This window comes from Achroia grisella, unplaced genomic scaffold (genome assembly GCF_030625045.1).
Source record: "Achroia grisella isolate CSIRO2021 unplaced genomic scaffold, CSIRO_AGI_Agris_v1 utg754, whole genome shotgun sequence".
Classification (NCBI taxonomy): domain Eukaryota; kingdom Metazoa; phylum Arthropoda; class Insecta; order Lepidoptera; family Pyralidae; genus Achroia; species Achroia grisella.
In genome coordinates, this window is record NW_026713011.1 from 248,949 (window position 1) to 272,513 (window position 23,565).

At 32.2% G+C, this 23,565-nt stretch overlaps 2 protein-coding genes across 3 annotated transcripts in view; both read right to left on the reverse strand.

Moving 5' to 3' along the window:
* LOC131850371 (uncharacterized) overlaps positions 1-22,757 on the reverse strand; it is a 116,207-nt gene extending 93,450 nt beyond the window's left edge. Inside the window, exon 1 of the mRNA XM_059200589.1 lies at positions 22,570-22,757. The gene's annotated coding sequence lies outside the window, so the exon portion shown is untranslated. The remainder of the gene's footprint in view (positions 1-22,569) is intronic.
* On the reverse strand, positions 2,485-5,833 carry LOC131850369 (cysteine-rich with EGF-like domain protein 2). 2 transcript variants are annotated; one of them, XM_059200588.1, is made up of 4 exons: positions 5,739-5,833; positions 4,564-5,540; positions 4,443-4,489; positions 3,055-3,143 (listed from the first exon to the last, which is right to left on the reverse strand). In XM_059200588.1, the coding sequence occupies exons 2-3, from the start codon at positions 5,526-5,528 to the stop codon at positions 4,474-4,476; spliced, it is 981 nt and encodes a 326-aa protein (XP_059056571.1). In that variant the 5' UTR covers positions 5,529-5,540; positions 5,739-5,833; the 3' UTR covers positions 3,055-3,143; positions 4,443-4,473. The 2 variants fall into 2 exon arrangements, with proteins under 2 accessions (XP_059056570.1, XP_059056571.1); XM_059200587.1 differs by lacking the exon at positions 4,443-4,489 and having other exon boundaries at positions 2,485-3,143.
* Positions 22,758-23,565: the final 808 nt, after the last annotated feature.

The following is a 23,565-nucleotide window of genomic DNA, read 5'->3' on the forward strand; positions in this document are numbered from 1 at the left end:
CCATTTGTGAAATTCAGCAGCCTAATCCATTCCATATGTCGCTCCCTTAACATACTGTATTAAATCAAGAACTACAAATTTATGAAAATCGACTCTAAAGTTTTATTTTAAAAAGTCGAATTAATAAAAATTTGGAAGTAAATACAATTAAATTGTTAAGCGTGCAATATGTAAGTACTATTTTTGACAAAAAGTTGAGCAGTAATACGTGATAGCGTAATAAAAGAATCATTTCACATTTATTACTTAGCATTATATTTTGTTTATGAAACCTTTAAAAAAATAAACACCGTTTTGTGATGGCCACTTTTTCGTGAGAACTAATAAATTAAATGTATGCTACCATTTAATAGTTTTAACACCATACCGTATTCAGGCCACGCAGAAACCAATACACACATATTATTAAGAATAACTCAAAAACTACTAATCTGAACTTAGTCAAATTTCTATATCTCTAGATTTCATACAAAAAAAAGGAAATAAAGAAGGTACAAACACGTCCGTCGAATTGAGAACGTACTCCTTTTTTAGGAATCGGCTAAGAATAGTCCGTTTTTAACAATTTTTACAGAAAATAATTTGTTTTGAATGTAAAATAGTCCGTGCATACACATTTTTTTTACAGAAATTAATTTGTTTTGAATACGGGCCTGTTTAAGAGGATGATACCTCCAAAATTAATCCATACAACCTATTATGTATGCATGCATATGCATATAAAAATGTATGAACAGCTTCATACCAAAATGATACAAGTAGATCCAGGCCTGAATAATCTAACACAACACGACTTATCCTAATCCACTCTCTGTTTTAATGCATCTCTATTTAGAGGCTTTGGACCTTAATCCTAATTTAATTAATGTCATAATACAAGCATTCTACAGTCCATTTCGTTGTCAGATATACAAGGGAGAGGCAACTTGGTAGAAGTTAATGCCAAGTCTCATCTTCTTTATAGATCTGCTTATACATATTTATTTTGTGGATGATAATGGTATGGTGAACCCGCCTGCGCTAATATACGGCGACGGGGAACTAGTGGAAGATGATGAGGTGAGAATTCAGCCAAGTTAGCCCATTCATCAGGAATTAACGACGATGGTTCATAGGGGGAACCGCGTGGAGGTCGATCTGATAGGGTACATTGTTAGCAATTGGGCCGCTGGACCCCATTACTATCAATCCCTCCCCCTTCCGTTTATCTTATACTATGTACTATGAACTATTCTTAATTATTAAGTGGTTTTTATACAGGCTCAGCGGTAAAGAGTATACGAAGCCAACCGTTAGAGTATTATAAACACTGAATAGCTTTCACAAAAAATAAAATGGAAATCTAATGTGATTAGCAGCTTCCATACTATATTGATCACGTGACCGCTCAGTTTCTATAAAGGTTTTAATAATTATTTTTAATTTACACCCTGCGCGTTTGAGACAGTTGTTTATGATACAGATAGATAGCTGTACAGGATAAGACGCATGACATCTTAGCCCTTTGGAATGGCAATACATTACCTGATTGCCATACAGATAAATAAATAAACTGGATTAAAAAAAAAGTAAATAATCCATTGAATTTCTTGCCAGTTCTTCTCAAATGAATCTGTAAACTGAACTGGACGGTAGCGAAAAAAATATAATACAAAAAATTATACGTCCTATTATCATAAGCGACGAAAATGTCCTACATGAATAAATGATTTCTTAATTTTTAATTTGAATTTGAATCAATAAATGATAAATTAAATATTACATTTTTTTTACTGTACATAAACTACATAAAAAAATGAATCTTGAATAATACCACTGGCTTCGCACACCCTTTACGACCAACCCTTATACAAACTTATTAACACAAGAGTTCTAGCACATTTGTATTCATCAGTATACAAAACTACGTTCTTATTCATCTATTAGTCAATTGTCTAATAAACCTATTATAACTACTGAGGTGTTTCTTCTCATTCTTTGCGAATAACTTCTCAAGGGATCATCCATAAACTACCTCACTAGTTGAAGGAGGGTGGGAAGAATATAAAAGTTCATGTAAAAATCATGAATTTACCATCCTCTAACCACCTCCTAGGAGGGTAGGAAGAGTAAAAAAGTTCGTGTAAAAATCATAAAATCTATGACACTCTAACCCCCTCTTACGAGGATCGGAGGAGTCACGAAATTCGTGTAAAAATCATAAAATCTACGACACTGTATTGCCCTCCTAGAAAGATTGGAGGAGTCACAAAATCACATAATACGGGTAGTACCTGCTAAGACGATAATAGGAGTCTACAAGTTAAAAGTAAAAAAATATATAAAATAAAGTAAAAGTCATGAAATCTACGATACTCATCCCTTCTAGGAGGATAGGACTCTCTAATTTTTTTACCCGAACAATGTGACTGCTCCCATTGTCCAGGAGAGGGTTAGTGAGTCCTAGATTTCATGATTTTTAAAATATACTTTATGACTCTTCACGTCCTCCTAAAATATCCTTCTCCATTTATATAATAATGACTGATATCGGTGTGGAGTAATTTATGAATGGCCCCCAATTTGAAAAAAGACAGAACACTAATATAAAAATAGATTTATTAGAGACTTCACATTTCAACCGGTATAAAACTGTTAAAGTATAAATTATAATAATGCACATTGAGACATGTTTGTATCTTAATATCACACAAATAATAACTTGCCAAGAAAATATCACATAAAAAATTAACAATTACCTTTATAATTCACATACATACAACTGTTGGTATTCAAATACATAAATAATAGCCTTAGACCTATCACACAGCGCACTTGTATAAAAACACTCAGACAAATACGAACAAACATACTCAGGAATACAAATGTTTGAATGCAGGGATCGAACCTACAACCATCGAAAAATAAGGCAGTGTGCTGAGCAGTTACACCACTAAGGTTGTCACAATCACTTCTATGTACGGAAATATTGTATTAAATCAAAGTCCTTTAGATCTACCAGACCTCTGTGGCCATTTATCATACAATAGTACTCTGCGCCGACGATGTAGGATAGGACCATCGCGCCTACTAAACTTCCCAATGAGGTAGAATTTGGCAGTAATATTCCGGTAGCAATGAGGAGGCCCACATACGTCATGAACCTTAAAATATAATTTATGTATTAGAATAATATTTAAAAAGCAAACAGGACGCATAGCAAAAAAAAGACAGTGTTATATTACTTCATAAATACATATAAATACAATATCTTGATATGAAATTTTAAATAAATTGAATTTTGTTAATAGTGTAATGATTCATAATCATATCAAGGTAAAAAGGCAAGTATAAAGGAAGTATGTTTATACATATATATAGCATTGAAATAATGTAATACAAATTACATAAGCACTTTTTAATACTACCGCCCATTCAGAATGCAAATACAGCCAAGAAGAAACCAGGACCAGGAAAAAGAACAACAGTTCTTTTATATAGATATATTTAACTACTACAGATGCAGCTTAAACAGATACATGCAAGTTTAATTATAAGGAATTTTTAAAATCAAATGGACATAGATTTTTCCTTGCAATTGCCTTCATAAGGTACCTCTGTCTCACCTATTTCAGTTGGTTTGTTTGCTGTATTTCAGTTGAAGGGGCGAGATAAGTGATTATATGGGTGTTACATGATGTTTGTGATAACTTTCCTGTATATATAGACCAGGCATTACCAGCAGATGCCATTCTAATTACAAAAGAAACAGGTGAAGTCTAATTTTATTACATTTATGAGGGTTTAAAGTATTTTAAATTTAATTTATAAGAGTAAAATAATAACATTAATCTTCCTAAAATAAAAAATAAATAATAGTTACTTGAGGAACAAATTAAATCAATCATTATCATTGATTTACTTCATTCCTCAAGTGCAGTACAGTGCAGACCCGTATCTATAAGCAGGCCCAATTTACAAATAAATATAAATAATAAGTAAATAAATATATTTAACTATTTAGTAATTTTGCTATTTAGTACTTTTGCTATTTAGTACTTGTACTATTACTAAATAGCAATGCTAGTTGATATAGTGTTTAATTCCATGTTTTTCTTCTCTTGCACCAATTTGTTTGTGTTGGTGTAACCTGGCCACAGTTTGCTGTGCTTCATTGTTTATAATATCGAGGACAATAAAAACTATGCTGTCTTTTAAATTGAATCAGGCCACGTGTTGCTGTGCTTCTTTGTTTGAGGACAACAAAAACTATCCTATCTTTTAAATTGAATCAAATTAATTTAACTGGGTATTGAGTTGTTTCAGACTATTCCAGACATAGGTGATGGCCAATTTTTATATATATATATAGATATATACATAGTAAATGCACATATTTGAAATGTAAATAATAATACACAAATAATAAAAACCCAGCCACCAGTAACAAAATATTGGTTTACCTAAATCATAACCAGCATTTTAAACAGGAAGTTACAGCTCTTCACCTCTGTAAGAAATGATGGTGATTAAACACAAAATAACAACACTAAATTAAAAAGATTAAGCAAACTATATTATTACCGTGTTGAAGTTAGATCTTGATTTAAATCTTCATCATTGCGTTCTACTATACACAACCCTTGATTTTTGGCATAGCCTTTCGCACATTGCTTGCACATATCTGGTCCATCTCCGTGGCAACCATAGCATGACCGATCACAATTCATACATATAAATGATCCAATAGAGTTGAGACAGAATTGGTTCTTCGCACATTTGTATGGCTCGTCACATTCATTGACGTCTTTACAACCTTCTTCTGAGTCCTGTATGTAGCCAGGTTTGCAGGCTACGCAATCTTTGTGCGTACCGTCACGACAGCCACCCATACATGCTTTGTGGCATAATGAGCACACTATCTGACTATCATCTTTGTGTGATAGGTAATAACCAGAAGAACATTGATTACATTCGTCACCTGCATAGCCTATATCACATAGACATGTCCCATTTCCCTTCCGTGTACCATCACCCCTACATTTTCCATTACCACTGCACAATTTCTCATGGTCACCTCGACATGGAGCACAGTCCTTACCATAGTGGAATTTAGGACAACATACCTTCAATTTTTCTATACAAATATAAATGTACAAGTCCTCAGACTCATCTGGATTTTGTGACCACCATGCCTCAATATATTCTTCAGCTTTTTCGGCCATGTGGTGACAATGAATAGCCTGCTTTGACTCCTTACAAATACCATCTTGTATATCAATGAGACGCATCTCACTGCGCTTGTATGACTTTTTTAGCTTTTCCTCTTCCCAAGCCGCGTCGCCGCCCTCATACTGACCTCTGGAGGTCCGCTCCAGACCGTTCTTGAAAGATTCAATGAATATTCTACAAGCCTGACACTCTCCGAGGCTTTTCGACGGCGTTAGTATGCTTGGATTAATTACCGGCGGCTGTATATCACACAGAATTGCAGAGAACGCGCTCATCGCAATGATAATGTGTAATACTAATTTATTTTCATTTAACATGTTGTTACATACCTGAAATACCATTGCTTAAGTAAATATACATATATAAAACAGTACTTAATTCATAAATACATATTTTTCGGATAATTTATACGGAATCACAACACGAAAGCAGAACCAACACAGGAAGCAATCTAATATTTAGTAGGTAATAATCTTAATTTCCACACGCTATAATAGTAATATGACTTAGAACAATGGAGTTCTTACGGTTATCTCGGAAGTTAAAATAGTAATTAATCGTTTTCGTAGACATTTAATATTAAAAATACAAAATATTGGATTACTGACGTGTTCCCTAACCACTTGCTGTACGTTTTGACTTTGACAACTGACATTCAAAACACTCGATTTGACATTGACACGACTTTTTTGATGTACGCCATCTTAGTGTTTACGTTCCGTATTACGAAATTTACTAGAATAGCCGTGACAGCATAGAACACTGAACATAATTTTATTTTTTTTAAATAAAAAAATTAACTCGCTATAAATGTATGTTACGTATAAATAGTATAAAATTGTAAAAATATAAACTTAATAAAATTATAATATACATTATAAAAATTTTACTAAACGTTCTATTTTATTAAGTGTTTTTTTATTATCTTAGTTTCTTGTTATTACTTAAAAATATTTATTATAGAAAAAACAGTATTTTAAATACCCGAACTAATATATGTACGGGTTTTTAAGATAATGGTTTTTCAAATCATTGTCAATGGCTAAGGTCAAAATATTATCACAGTTACAAATAATGAGTTATATTGGAACCTAAGATATTTAGACTCTTTAGTTTAGAATTAGATAGAATTCAGTAGCAAAGCAGGAGACAATTGCAAAATTCTTATAGAGCTGAACAAAATTAATTCTTGGTTCACATTATTTGATATATACGAAAGTAAAGCCTACTGTAATATCGATTCCATATTTATCGAAGACCTTCCTACTCAAACCACCTACGGTAGCTTTTATATGGTCATACTACCAATGTGGGCTGTGACCATATAATTTAAATACATTGACCTTTTTACACTAAATTACAAAACGTGTACATAATTATAAGTCTAGTGTACACGCTATTACCTACCTGTTAAGTCCAAAGACTTCACTCCGCCCTCTGACAGTAATAGTAAATAATTACTAGCATACTAATTCCATTATTATTATAAACACACTTAATTTGGATACAATGGGAGCGTACAACGACACTATGGACCAACAGACACGCAAACGTAATTGCGCCGATGATACTTGCTTGCATAATCGCTTCCTGCTTTCACTATGACACTATAAAGGTCTGCATAGCGATGCACCCAGGCACCGGTTGGGTGCATCGTCGATGCATATATAAATAAAAATACATTTACAAGTTTTACAGTTTTTCTTGTTTTTTTTTTTCATTTACAAAATACTTAGGTACACTTGATGTTTATTTTACGGACATAATATAGGTACCTACTACTACTATACCTACATAATCTATTATTTAACCACGTGGAGGTCAATTTGTAATTGTGCATTGCTAGCAATGGGATTTTTATTATCGATGAGAATGGAATGGGGTTCGTGCCTTCGCTGACGGTATACGCTGGCGGGTCAACAGTGGAGGATGAGGATGTCATGTTAGGTCAGGTCAGTTAGCCCATGGTGACAAATTAAACAGTAATTTTACATGATGATACTGCGGGGAGGTAGACCTGTAATGGTACATTGTTAGTAATGAGGTTATTAGTAGGTACACATCACTAACAATCCCCTTTCTCCCTTAGCAATAAGGTTGTGGGCTATTTTATATCCTTCGGTGATAAGAGTGGTCTATCTAGAAATAATTTATATGGCAGTACAATGTTTGCCTAATTAGCTTATATTTAAATAGGTATAGTCTACGACAGCCTCTTTCAAGTGTACATGCCAACAAAGTTTCATAGTAACGAGCTGGGAAGCCATAGGTCTAATTAAAAAGATACCAACTTAATACTTCATGAAGAACAACCGTCGCCGCGCTCCGCATCGTTTAATAAAATCATTTTATATTAGCCATTTTAGTCCTATCTAACTATATCTAACTTATATGTGATTTCTCTTTAATATTTAATTCGGATTTCTGAGGAATGTAAATTGAAATATTTTTCTGATAACTGCAAGACGTATTTGATATTTTCATTTGCTTGTAGCAAAAGTATCAATTTCTTTATATATTGTAACTAGCTAACTAGTTCAAGTTATGAGTATATCTAATTGGTGATATAATCTAATTCATTATAAACTATATAAAATGTATTTATAATAACGCTGTGGCACACTTCATGTAAATAAAAAACAACGAAAGACTTATCAAATTGATGCACAGATGCAGTGGTTTCCGAGTTTACTGTCCTCATAACAGTGGTACACTTTGTATAAATTTATCTGCGTCGCTCTATCCCACCTATTCCCAAACAGCTGCAAAGCTGTGTATCAGTTGAAAAGTGAAATATGGCACTGAATTTACAACGTAGGTAAGTAATACAGTCGTCACAAGAAGACGTGATATTTTGTGATGTTCATCTTCTATATGAGTGTCTATCCTATATGTGTGCCCTAGTAAGCAGATTAATTGTATTATCTTAACCTGAAGTCACATCTATTTAAAAAAAAACATAATTACTTCAATTCAAATTTAGAACGGTGGCACACAATGTATGCGCAGCTAAAAACGTAGTGATAACTTGATCAATATAGCACAAAGTAACAATTTTGTTTGATATAAAAAATATAAAGTAAAATAAGATTATGGAATATTAACATTCCACCGGTATATTCAAAGTAACAAAACGTGTAGGTAATTCGAACATCTCCACCTAATAGTCCTCGGGGCTCCCATCGAGACTCTTATTTACGTTTATGTGCCCTATAAGATTATATCGAAGTTTATTTACAGGTTCGATACGCCCGTCCGCCATTTTGGGGTTCCCCAAAGAAAAACCAAACCGTAAATTACATTATCTCTTTGCTATCATAATTTTGGAATTTATGTTTAACTTTTATTTTACTTAATAAGATATACAATACTGATTGACACATATTTTCTACAAATCCTTGTTCCTATTAAGTAAAATTAACAAATAATTCCAATTTATTTTAATTTTATCATTTCCAAAATGCTCTATTTGATGATGACGGAATATTCTATACTATAAATCCGTGTGCATTATCATACATCACTTAGACTAGTCAAAAACTACATAAAAATTGTTACTAGATGAAATAAATGTATGTCTAACAGTTTTTTTTTCATGGACGATAATGGAATGGTGCTCTCGCCTGCGCTAACGGTTTACCCTGGCGGGGCACCAGTGGACGATGATAAGATGAGCATGAGGTCAGGTCAGGTCACTTGGCCCATCGTGACAAATTCACGGGGAATTTATCACGATGGTTTCCAGGGGGAACCGCTTGGAGGTCAACCTGACATGGTACATTGCTAGTAATGGGGTCATAAGTCCACATTACTAACAATCCAATCCCCCCCCTATGTCTATCAGTTGTCTAGTGCCTATAGCAAGTTCTGCTTAGCTTGGGACTAGATAGCGCTGTGTAGACGTCCAGGGATATTAATAAACAATCAGGTAAAGCTACAGAACCCTATCAATACTTTTTAACTGCACTGCTGTCCTTTTTGTATCACCACATTTAACGTTGCATAAAACTGGGCAGAAGCAGTTTTATGCTTTTTAAACCATAGACAAATCTCCTATTTCGAACTACTTTTTTAAATGAAATAACAGACTAATAATTAAATACCAGATTATCACGATTGATTGATTATCATGATTTAGGTTTAATTTTTTAAATTAATTTAGTAGTATTTGCAAAAAAAGAAATCAACCAACTAAGCAGTTTTATTTCTTCCTTTTCCCCTCTTAAGATAACTGTTTCAGTTTCTTCCTTTTCCCCTCTTAATTTTCCCAATCGAAAAATAAATCCGAACAACTCTTTTTTTCTAAAGTCGCCTAAACTAGGACAAATTCGAGGAAACTCAAACTGAATAGCAGCCCTAAACCTGACTTAGGTACATTTATATTCCATCAAATTATAGCTATTCACTGCGACAGGTCCCTAGATCTCGTGGAGATATCTTGATATAGGACCTCTGAATAGCTTTGTTAGCAGTTCGAAGCGAGAGCCTATAACTAGAACTACGCGCGTTGTTTTTTTCTTTTAGCGACGGTTTATCGTTTTAATACAATAGTATTTGCTGCGTGGCGGCGTGGCGGCGTGCGGCCAGCCGTACACTTCTTTTTGCATTGTCACAGTTGTTTGCGAGAGTAAAAAATAATTTAACATTATCATACGCGGTGTACCTTAAGAGAATTCGTTCTTTATTATCTTTTGTTTCATTTATACGCTATGTACTTTTGAAAATAAATTTTAATTGGATTTTAGTTAATAATGGCTCACGGTCACTTCAGAGTTAGTAGGTATGTAGTTATCTTAATTTGTATGAAACTTGAACATGTCGCTACTAAACTGATGTTTAAATAAAACTTGTAACAAGACTGCGTCATATTCACTGGTTAAGTAGTGGAGCAGTGTTTCATATTCAGCCATGAAGAAATCTAATCCTTGACTAAAATCCTCATATATACTCCTGTATCAAAACAATAAACTTTTTTTTATTAATTGACACGCAGAACAACAGCAATGTCCGAATGAAAATAACTCTTACAATTGAAACCAAAACCAAGTGTCAAAATATGTGACAGTTTCAGATGCTTTAGTAGAAAATCAAATAACAAAAGCCATAACTTAAATCAAAGATAGGAAATTATTCACATTTTTGTTAGCATAACATTCCCTGACCAAACTATAGTAGTTAAGTACTTTATTTTTAAGGTTACCCGCAAACCGGGTCATTTCTACCATAGAGGTATACTAAACAATATAAAATTCTTCTTAAAAGGTGTAAAAAATGACCAAAGCTATTTGAATAAGACACAATAGAAAAATAGCTATCGGCGGCTATTCTCTATGGTCATCCAGTAGGGCTGTCGCTATGTTAAGATCGCGCTACTAAAAGTTATCGCAAGATCGAACAAGTCAGAAATAAGCTTCGTAATAATGAGAATAAAGAACCTGCAAAGTCATCTCTATCATCGAACAATCGCATATCTATCAGATACGTATCGTGTAATTAAAAAATTATGTATATCAAGAAGCCCGAACATTGAACCTTTTTTCTTACTTTTCAGAACAATAGCCATTATTCTTATATATTAGCCTTTTCTGAAATTCCAATTTTGAACATTCGTAACATGGCACTAAAATGTTTTTCATGCCAGCTAAGATAAACCTAATAAATAAATAAAATGGACATCTAGTCTCAAACTAAATAGAATTTGTATACAACTAACAGAAATACTTAATTATATTCTTTTGTAAATATGTACATAATAATAATAAACGTAAATAAACTTCCAAATTAATACAAACAGGATTGCAATTTATTGTATGGCTAGATTACCGAAAAGAAAAATAAAAAAAAAACATTAAAACACATCTATACTATGATATATATAGATAAAAAAAGTAAACCAAATTTTCAAACAGTCTAATTTCAAATTTTAGCGCCAAAATATTTTACACGTCAAAGTTAGCACAAAACATACTAACAAGGTTTGTTGAAATAAACAAATAGAACCTATTACTTGACGAAGGACATTGAAACACTTTGTCTTTGTGGGCAGCGAGCCAGAGAATACTTGAGTCACCCACTACCTACATGACGTCATTGCTGCAAATGCCAACCGGCTGGGCAAGGCCTTGCGACAAACCGACTACATGACCACACGATTAATAGCAAATCTATAAAATTGTCGTGAGCGAGACGAACACACAAACAACTCGGATGTGTCTAAATTCGTGTGTATATTATTCACTTGTAATTCGACAAGGTCTTCACAAAATTGAATATTTGTCAGTAGGTATTTAATTTTTTGTTGGCAAACTTTGAAACCGTGTAAAATTGATATTCAAAGAAACAAGACGTATCTGTCTAAACTGATATTATAAAGAGGATTTATTACATTTTTTGTTTCTAATGAATAAACTAAAGAAATATACCTACTTGTATAACCGCTTAAGAAAAATTCTTTCATTTATAAAATACTTTTCTTTCAGTGAAATTATAGATTAGGTAGAACGCCTTCGTCTTCCAGAACGACAATACATTAGGAGCTCGACGAGCGTCATATGACGATCATGTACTATTTATGTATATATATTTTTATTAAAACTTTGATGCAGAAATACAAAAATAAAGGTGCATATGACGGAATTAATACCATAAAGCATTTTCTCCCAGTCGACCATAAGGCAAATAGAGATTAGTAGGTGGTGCATTAAAGCAAATAACATGAAATAAAAATAATAAAAGGAAAGAAGGATATATAAGCGATTGCAGCCAGTTCCCAGCATGTCTGCTTGTTTGTTCTTCCATTTACATAAAAAAGTTATCATTAAGCTGTATTAAATATTTAAATTAAAACAAAATTTGACATCTCTACTATAATTGCACTCACACAAAAGATCCGAGTGGATCGCTAGTAAATAATACAATAAGTATACAAGTTCAATCCACGAAAAAAAATCTTCTATCTCATTAATGGTACCTCAAAATTTACTAGTCGGTTTTTAAAAATAAAGTTCTAAAGTTACACATATTAAAAAAGAGAAATAGAAAAAATATTATTATAATAAACTTATTATAAGCACTTTTGAATACCCATATATTTTTTTTATTCTACCACTCATTCGGAACGCAGACTTATCAGAAAAAGATACAGTCGAATTTAAAACCTCGTCCTTTTCTGGCATCCGTTAAAAAACAAATAAGCTGTATGTTTTATTTTTGCAAAATAAAATTACGAGCACTAGAGTTTTACGAGCGCGGACTACATCTCCATTTTGCGAAACCAAAGTACAATAAAACTGGAATGTTACTGCTTACATGGATAGTAAAACTGAATGGGATAATATTTTCTATGATCAAAGATAGTTTTGTCCGCCACTGAAGTGCCTTCTTATAGTTTAAATATTAATATAAGTGCTGCACTAAGTTCACTTTTCGCTAAGATATCCCGTCACTTAAAGCAGAAAATAAGTATGCAGTTTGACTTTAAAACTAGTGTCTTTTTGATATCGGGCAAAATTCGAAGAACAGTTGTAAATGAATTATCACATTCGATTTTTTAACCGTTTACCCATATAGGTAAATTACCTTTAGCTGTGTCTATCTTTACATGGTATAATACTGTCTGTTCGTATATCTGTAAAATAATATTTTCTATACTGTGTATACCTACATTGTTATGACACGAAAACTGTTTCTTTGTATTTTCAGATTTCACGTACAAACGGCTGAAGAAATTAAGGCGGAAGTTTCGCGGAATTAGAATTGTTAAATAAGTGTCATCATATTGACTAAGAATCTGAGAAAAAGACCACTCAATTGGGTGAAATAATTAATTAATGTAAAAGATGACGTTGGCACCGTAAATATGTTATCTATAAAAGAACAACACGAAGTCGCGAACCAACATAGTGTAAAATAATTGAGAATAATTTTATTTTTAGTCCATAAATACATAGTTTACCTAGTAAGGAAAGGTATTGAACCTGGTAAATAAGTCACGTACCGACATCCTGTGTGTTGCGTCGTCTATCCATAAAAAAAGCCACTGCTAATCGTCGGTCATCGCTCTCTCTACTGCTTTCTTAAAATATATATATTTTATTTTATTATGGCAGCGAGACGCTTACGGGAAAGACAAGTTCCATATCAGATATGTTTCGCTATGTGTACACAAGTGTTGCTCTCTTGTAATGGTGTCGAATTGCCTAAATCGGCTGTATATAACAGACTCATGTGCCACATTCTATAATTGTGTTTAAAAATATGTAAATCGAGCACGCGGTTTAGAAAAAAACAACCCCGTATATAAAATGCGAAGATGAAATTAAACTGTTTCCAAATAAGTTTTTAATTAAAAAAACAAACCCTTTAATAGGCAGGGGATTGTTGGTAATGTGTACTGATGATCCCATTGCTAGCAATATACCATGTCAGGTTACCTCCACGCGGAAACCATGATAAATTCCCGGTGAATTTGTCACGTTGGGCTAACTGATCTGACTTCATGTTCATCTTATCATCGTCCACTGGTGCCCCGCCAGCGTAAACCGTTAGCGCAGGCGGGTATACCATTCCATTATATATCATCCATTAAAAAAAACCCTTTAATAGATAAGAATAGTTTGATTTGGAATTTTTATGAATAAGGGTACCTCCTACAATACTTTATGTTACAAATACCATTCCTAAAAAGTATAAGTATATATATCTTCCTCAATTATATAGAAAGTTTTTCACTACATAATAAAATGTAATTTATGTTTTTTTATAACAATTTTCCTGTTCTTGTTATTAAAAAAAAATTCGTGCAGTTTAAGTTGTCTATTGCGTTATACCTTATACAGAGCCATTAAACTGCATCGTATTATTTGCCAGAGTACTTCGATGGGGATGATAACTTGCCTACAGTTGCCTCGGGTTACGGCTTTGTTTCAACCTCCGCTCCGCCATGACAGCTTGAGGCCAAGCTAAACGTCCAATCTCCTGCATTGCCGATAACCACATCTTAAAGCTGTCATAGGAACATTCTTAGAATTTATGCACAGTTTCAAATTAAGTATAGTTCTCGTACAGGCGACAGAGACTCACAATTTTTTTTTTAATTGTTATTCTTCCGAGGCGATTTAATTGCACTCAAAAAGTTTATTTAAAAGTAAAATGCAGTATATATCTATGAGTTTAGAGTTTAGACGTACCAGTTTAATTAATTACACTAGCAATTTTTTTTTTATTAAAGGAGCCAACAGAATATCGGCGCTGCAGATTTATCTGTAACTTATTGCTGAGTTGGTTGCTCTTCATCTTTGCAACACATAAAGCCACCTTCATTTTATTATTTGTACAATGAATTTTTTCTGTCTCTCATCTATATGTATGCTATGTGTTTATAAGTTAGATATTTAGAATGAATTTATCAATCTATCAGTAATTAAAATATCCCATAATTGTATTTTATATGTGAAACCATTATTTAGTAAAGCCAACTAAATATATAAATAATCATAAAAACTAAAATCTAAAAGCCATTTCACCGATACAAGTAACAAATAAAATTATATACCTATTTATATACGAGGTATGCAGTCTTAATATATATATGTATATATATTAGATATACACACACAGCTGTTGTCCATTTTATTTAAAAATATCTACAGCAGGGTGGGCAGTGTACCGTGACGTCGAATTTAATTTGGTAACGTTCTTTTTATCCGGCACCTCTGCCATTTACGTTGCGAAGATTATTGTTACACACCGTTACTTACATCGGCTTAGATTGTGACCTTATTCCCTTTAGGTCGTTTTATATATTATGAATAAAGATTGTACAATTTGTTATTCGTACTTTGTTTAATAGTTTTATCATTTTTTACACCAGTTATCCACCTATGCCACTATTTTATGTTGACTGGAAGAGATCTCTTCTAAGGATAAACTTTTGACGCATAATGTCTCTAAATTATATTAACAACAACAACAATAAAAATAACAATAAGTTTGTAATTCGTTTTATGGCAATTGCGTAAAGGTTTTACAACAAAATGCCAGTCTGTTATAAATCTGCCTGCTTATATAAAGCTTACTATAAAATTGAAGAATTCGTTAACGACAGTAATGCTTTTATAGAAAAACTTAAAATCCATAGCACTGACAATATTATCTGATTACACTTATAATGAGTGCGTAGCGACTTCTATGTTGATTATCGCATGCCTCTTACTTGTTATACTGAAATTATTATATAAAAAAAAACATCTATTCAAAAAAGCAACACACAAGTTTTTGCTCATTCTTCTGGTGATGAATCTGCATTCTGAATGAGTGGTAGAATCAAAATGTGACTATTCAAAAGTGCTTGTAATGAGTTTATTTGAATAAAGATTATTCCTATTTCTATTTCTAGATAGAAATAGAAATAGAAATAAATGCACAGATGTGCAATGAGGAATATAGGTATATATAATGAATTTACTTTAGTCCCAATTAAATTGGAACTCTTTACTCTCTAGTAGGTATTTGTAATATACCATATGCTCATATACTCGTAAATAACAGAAAAATATTTGCTAAGAAACTAATAAACTAAAACAACAAAGAAATTAATTATTTTAAAACTAATTGAAATGACGAATTCACGTAATGACTAATTGTATCTACATATTATCTTCGTGTGTGAATAATATGTAATTTTTTTTATTTCATTGGAATTACAAACATACTGTTAGGTATCTAATTTAGAATACGTTATAATTTGACGAAATATTTTTTAATAAATTTAGTTGTAACTTAATTAAATGCATAATATACATAGAAAACACCTAGACGAATACAAACAATCGTACTCTTCAATACAAATATTAACTGTGCGTGCGAGTACGATGTTTTTAGTAAAGCACCGCCTCACCTCTGATAGTTGCGATTCCTGCGATCGATCCTGCTAAACCGATAGACAACCGAAGCCATCAATATATGTATACATATGGATGCCGATTATTTCGACTTCTCCTGAGATGCGCCAGATTATAAATCATTCCCATAAAACATAAAGGTAAATTAAAATTTCCAATAAGAAATCTGCTTTTATTTTCACTGATATACATTTTCAACTTCGACATCTTACTGATAAGGTCACAGAACCCTAATTAAAGATGTAAGGTAATCGACACAAAGCGACACGGATGGCAAAAAAGGCGAGACAGAAATCGATTGGTCTCAACGGGGCGTCTCGGTTACTGCGACCAGCTAATGATGCATCGAGTGTCGTTCGCATGATAATAAAGTTGTTTTTGCTGACTGTACAAACTGGATTTTGTGTAATAATTACTTCATGTGAAATATTAAGTATTATATAAAAAAAAAAGGTAATAAAACTCAGTGGTAAATTCTGTAATAAAATACTAGTATAATATTATTGTGTATTGTGTAGTTTTTATAAAAAAAATATATTCTTTTAGATTTTATTTCAAAAAATAATTCAATCGCTTGCTATGTACCAAGTATATAATTTAATAGATTTTCAACTCATTATTTAAAGAGTTTTTAACTCTGGTGTAAATTTGGGTTTTTCAAATTACGACAATTCTACTTTATTCTTTATATATACTTTCGATTTCTACCAATGTGTGTATAAATTGATATTTCGATTCAGTTTCTTCGTAGATGTTGGCTAAAACTGCTACCGTCACTGCAAACCACATCTATACACTTATTCAAAATATGTGATTTATTGAATTGACCAATAATTAAAATATATTCGTATAACATTCTGTCAGTAGAAAAACTACAAGAATTTAGTGTAATTATAAACTGTAACTATCGTACTATAGGTACAACAGATATTACCGAAATGATATTTTTAGTTTTGGTTACGGACGAGACTTAAACTGTATTAAGATTTCTTAAATTGTACCCTAAAGTACCATAAGCAAGCACAGATACATTCATACACAGATAATATAAATTATTTATAACTATCTGTACCCGTGATTTAGTTCGCGTAAAATACTGACCTTGATCAAACTTAACACTTCCATACAGTCTTTCTATCCCCCCTTTCTACCCCTTACAACCCTTTTTTTGCATTAATAAGTAGCCTATGTCCTTTCTCAGGGTCTAGACTATCTGTATACCAAATTTAATTTCAATTGGTTCAGTAGTTTTGATGTGAAATCGAGACAGACAGACAGACAGAGTTATTTCGGATTTATAATTTTAGTATGGATTTGTTTATGATTGTATTACGACATGTTTTATACTTATTTGCTTACGGGTATATGTTAATTGTAATTATGTGCTCGAAATAAATTCAGAAACAAGTTTATCGCTCTATGCAAATCATAAAGCTACCGTCTCATGGAGAAGAAAAAAGAAGCCTAAAATCTCATTACTTGCCAGTTAACAGCTCACTCTTCTTGGAATTTCTTTCGTTAATAATGAGGGAATATCTAGTAAAGGTTTTATGGACTTCGATGGCTTTGGTGCGAGTGACAAGCGCTGGCGATTACAAAATGATCAGAATTTAAATATAGCTAGACTGAAATTATTAATCTTAATTAACCTTTATATAACTGGAATTACAAACTCGCAAATGGTACCCACCTGATGGTAAGTGATTACCGTCATTTATATATAAATAGCATCTCATGTGACGACCGTTTTACCACTCATCCGTTGCCATTTCGAATGACTAAGATATTATCGCTTCTGCCTGTAATTTCACTGCCATATCTCCACTCTATAAGCAAAACTCACCGCACGCAGCTGTTTTGTATCTAGTTGTAATTTATGAGACCGAGGTGGCCACGTAAAGCACTTAGTCTGAAGTTTGTTTTCGTATTTTATGCAGATATAATATAATAATTTCATTAAACACGATAAAAACATGTATTTTACAATCTATGTTGGAGGGACCTAGCTATTGCTAATATCATTATATAAATACATGAAGCAAAAACTTTGTACCCCTTTTTATGACGGACGGAGGAGTGTGAAATTTTGCACACATAAGTGTGTGTGTGTGCACACATTCATTCTCTATGTAATAATTTATATTTACAATATCGAATACTATTATTTTTTTAAATACGCCTATAAAATACATTAAATCAATAAAAAAAAGCATTAAATACACTACCATATATTTGACACACACACTCATAAATCATAATACACTGGTATAAATCTTTGACTTCAAAATCTTCTTAATGTTCAAATTTATAATTTTAAATTAATTATTATTATATTTCGACCAGACCGACCAGGGCGACCAAAATTATGTTAAATATCTGCATTGCGCTATACAGAGGTCATTTCAATCAGATACCTTAACTAAAATCAACGTAGTTAGAATACAGAATAAGTGTAAATAAACAAATTTGTCTAAGTTAAAAATTATAGTCTCCATAAAAATGAATATAACGTTATCAAGAATCTAAAAATATTATATTTCAAGAATCGACGATTGAATTGAAGGTAATATTTTTGAACGATTATAAAGATTATCTATTTGTAATCGCTACATCCCATCTTGCAGACCGTCACATAGATTCCCGCCATGTTCTCGCCGGCGCGGCGCAAGCTCATCCCAAAGGCGGAACTCTCGTAATAGGCGCATTCCGCCGACAGCTCGTGAATGCAGCGCCATCCACTCGAGCGCGGAAAACATCTGAATGACTTAGGAAACCATTAACGGCTCGCCCTTTCTACGTTAACGATCGCAAGCTCAACAAATCGGCATTACAAATAAAATACTTTCAAAGATTTGGATTTTGGATCAGTCGGAATAAAATTTGTAACTGATAAAATCTCGTAAAAAACGACGTTCCTATTTTTTTTTTTAACATCTGTCGACCAAATTCAAATTAGAAAGAAATATGTAGAACCTACCTGCAATTTCTATGCAAGTAACAAATTGAGTATATAACGCTCAGAATATGCAATAAAATTAACTTAGACCCCGACTGAATTTAATTTAAATTAAAATATAAAATAAAAACGGTAGATTTTTTCATTATCATAATTGTACAAATTGCGATTTTATCTTTAACAAACTTATGCAGTTGTTCGATTTCATATAATATAATATATTATATATTAAAATAATAAAATAAACTTTAGACCTTGTCACAATAATAGTTATTGTGATATGAAATGTAAAAATCAATATTTATTCAGTGCAATGTAAAAAATACAATATAAACAAAAAACGGAAAAAAAGAGCAAATAAAATGTACATATAATTAAACTTAATTTACCATAATTGTGATAACAAAGCTTTACTGTGATAACATTCTAAACTACACATTATTAACCCTGGCTGTATTTTGTCTAGGCTAAAACCTAGTTAGAATCGACCAAAAAAAAAACAATACGGACCGACTTAGAACTGCTTCACCCTCCTCAAAGACATGGTATAAAAATCTCACTATTCAGAAATTTCAACTCATCTCCTTTTTTCCTTGATATTCTTAGTTCTCCATATTTTTACATTTGGGTCAATGCGCTTTTCATCGTTTCTGCACGCCTTTTTATATCTTTTTGCATGACCCTATGCTATTTAATTTGGCCCCCAGGTAAATAAAGTCGGTGATTTAAAGGTTAAGTATACCTGTGATCAAGTATGACCTGAACAATTTAAGAGTATATTTCAAGTGATCGACAAGGATTTTTATATAATTTAAATGAGCTTAAGCAAACAAGACGATCCACCGGATGATTAGCGGTAACCGGCTTTTTAAAAAGAATGTAAATTTAGATTCGATTTTAAAGGTGGCAATATTTGAACCCATAATCCTTGGAATCTTATGGTCAACGTAGTAAACTACTACACTAAGTCACTCTCGAGTAATATTTTCGCTATTCAAGTAAATAACAGAGAAGTACAAACTTAGAGCTAAACTGATATACACAGACAATAAACTACAGTAAGTCTCAATTGGCAAAATTTAGGAAGTCAACATTATTGCTTCTGCTTTAAAGTTGATTTTCCTAAATTTCAAAATTTTGATTTAATGCAATGTAATATTAAGAATGCGATATGATTCATGCGTTATCCGGCTCGAAGGACCACGAAACAATAACTAAAGTACTTTAATAAATAAAATAGCTAAAAAGGGATTCGAACAATAATACATACCTATAATTAATTCGTTTTGTATGATCATATAGCAATTCCATTCTTGGTTGTTCATTGCGCACATTAGAAAGGGCCAAGTTATCTACATGAGCCTACTCTCTATATACCGACCTTTCTAGAAATAGCTGTAATCTTTATTGTAAGATTGTTAATTATACGAAAAACAAAGGATGATCTTTATTTCTATTAAAATTATAAGAAATTATAAGAAATACTGACAACTTGGAACCTCTATGTATAAAAAATATTTGCAGGATAACTTAACTCGTAAAATAGAAATAAGTTTAATCAATGTTTTCATGGTAGATAATTATATTTTAACTTATGATAAAAAGTAATTACTTATGTATATATATATACCACTGCTGACTTAACCCATAAAATTAATTATCTATATCTATATACATGTAAATAAAATTGGAGGGTCTGTTTCTAATATTGAAATAATCGTTTTTTACTACTAGCATATGAATATAAATACGGTACATACATTAAAATAACATTTTTTACAATTTTTGTCTGTCTGTTTGTTTGTTCCGGCTAATCTCTGAAAAAAAAATTATATTTTAGTGTATGTATCATACACTAAAATATCATTTTTTTTTTCGATTTTTGTCTGTCTGTTTGTTCCGGTTAATCTCTGAAATGGCTGGACCGATTTTGACGGGACTTTCATTGGCAGGTAGCTGATGTAATAAGGAGTAACTTAGGCTACTTTTATTTTAGAAAAATAAAGTTAAATTCCACGCGGACGAAGTCGCATGTACAGCTAGGATATAATAAAACAGTAGAGTTCGAATGTTTGTAATACATATAGTACTGTACAAGATAGTAAAAAAAAATGCTAAAAACCGAGTCAGAGGGATGTTAGAAGTGAATTAGAACACATTTAGATTTTTTTTAATTTATTTTTTATCTGTCTGTCTGTACAAGCTAATATCTAATATAAGTTTAGACTCCTTGTTTTTCAACAATAAACTTAAATATTGGTGGTAAATATGTACACACTCAATAAAAATATACAAAGCATCTAACCACTACATCTACACTGAGCATACACATACAGTAGCGTAGTAAGTACTCGTAACAGTAAGATAACTTTCACGTCATTCATTACGACGTAGACACAAGCAATAAAGAATTACCTACCTATGTTGAAATTTTTAAGTTTATATTATACGGCCTTTATAGTGTAGCGGTTTAGAACACCGCTGTACTCTAATGAAAGCGGGTTCGATTCCTAGTGCGTCGCAAACATTTTTATTCATGTGTATGTATGTGTGTTCAGGGTGTTTTTTATGTATATTATCTATGGTCTAGTCCAAAAATAAGAAGAGCTAGAGTAAATATTCTATTTCTACTTATCTTGACGATAAATAGCGCTGTAAGAATTGTCCTGGGTTATTACTATTGTTATTATATAATTTTCGATACGTGTGGCTGTATTATTTTCTATTCTAATGAATTTAAATTGTTATTAATACAAAAAATTTAATACTTAATTATATCTACATAATAATGTAGGAATTCATTATAAGTATTTATGCTTACTATCTTAATAATTTTACAATGGCGAAAGTTTGCGACTATGAATGGTTGCTTGTCACGCAAAAATTACTGAACTAATTTTGATGAAACTTTACAGTAATATAGCTTATTCCTCAGAATAACATGGCTATAAATTTCATACGGATGAAACCGCTGGCACAGCTAGTAATAAATAATATAGTGGATTCTTATAATTAAATAATAAAACAACCGTCGAGCCTTTTAATGTAGATTGGTAACCATTGCCTAAATACCTTCAGAAATAATATCACAAAATACATCATGACTCAGATGGCACTTCCAATCCGTTACTATTCCTGAAGACCAAGGCTGTACGCCGCTGAACCGTGTAATTATATTAGGTATTGTGGAAAACCCTAATTAAATCAACTCTTATTCTGTCATTATTTACTTCAAGAAGATTGTATTTAATTAACCTTTACCTCACGCGAGAACACTTTTATTTTTTTATACAACTAGGTAACTAGATACACACATCTTTTGTCCCACTACGAGGTCACACATTAGGTAATCCTTGCAACCAACCGTAACAGCTAATGAATGGCTTACAAAATGATGCAAATGAACCCGCGAACTCGAAACGTACATTTATCGATGGTATCGACTAGACCACAATATAGAAGACAGAGACGGAGCGAAATAGTAAGGTAAACAGAACGAACCTCCTTGCAGAGTCGTTGGCTGTCGAAGGCACGTCCAAATGCGTTCAAATTAAAAAAATAAACAAGCACTGTTATGAAACACTATTGTAACGGGCACGATAGATAGCACAGTTCACGCGATCGCGCATGTATTCTGGTGGTAGAGAACGTGCGCATGCGCCGCTCGTTCCGCGCTGACTGCTTCAAGAGCTCAGTGAACGTCGTGTGACCTTCCTGCCTACGGGGCCAAGATAGAGCCTCTTTTCCTTTTAAAGGTATGCCCCAAAAATATTAGACCTTCTAAGAAATTAGAAGAATTTCACTTGTAATTCATCTATCTTGGTGAATTGAGAAATGTAATTAGTTTATCCTGATAACTGATTCATTTTGTTACTCAAGTACTATTGTATCTCTAACTATTCATCTGTTTATGTCAAATTTGCTACTTGGCAGTTTGTAATCTCACAAAATTAAAAAAAATGGAATTTCGAACATCATTATTATTTCTATTATATTATTATTATATTATATGTTCTTGTATTATATAGTCTCGTTCTTCTTGTGATGAGTCTGCGTTCCAAATTAGTGGTAGAATAAAAAAAATATGACTATTCACAAATGTTTATATTAAGTTTATTTCAATAAAGATTATTTCTATTACCTGCCAATAACAATAATAATTTATTGAACATTACATTTTGATGATTTAGAAGGTTGACATTGTATACATGTAACTAGTATTTTTTCTACAAAATAAGATGGTACAGTTAAGCATACAGTCTGCCTGATGGCAAGCAGCCAGCCTATTCCCTGAACGTTGGTAATACAATAAGCAATAACTTATGCATTACTCATTATTGTGACATATAAGTTTTTAGTCACAGCACTGAGTAATTTCATTACCATATGAAGCATATCTAATTTGAGGATATCTGTATGTGTACAATCTGCTTGCAGAACCTTAGAGGAATAAATAGGCATAAATAACATGTAAGTAGAAAGCCAGTGATTTTTGAT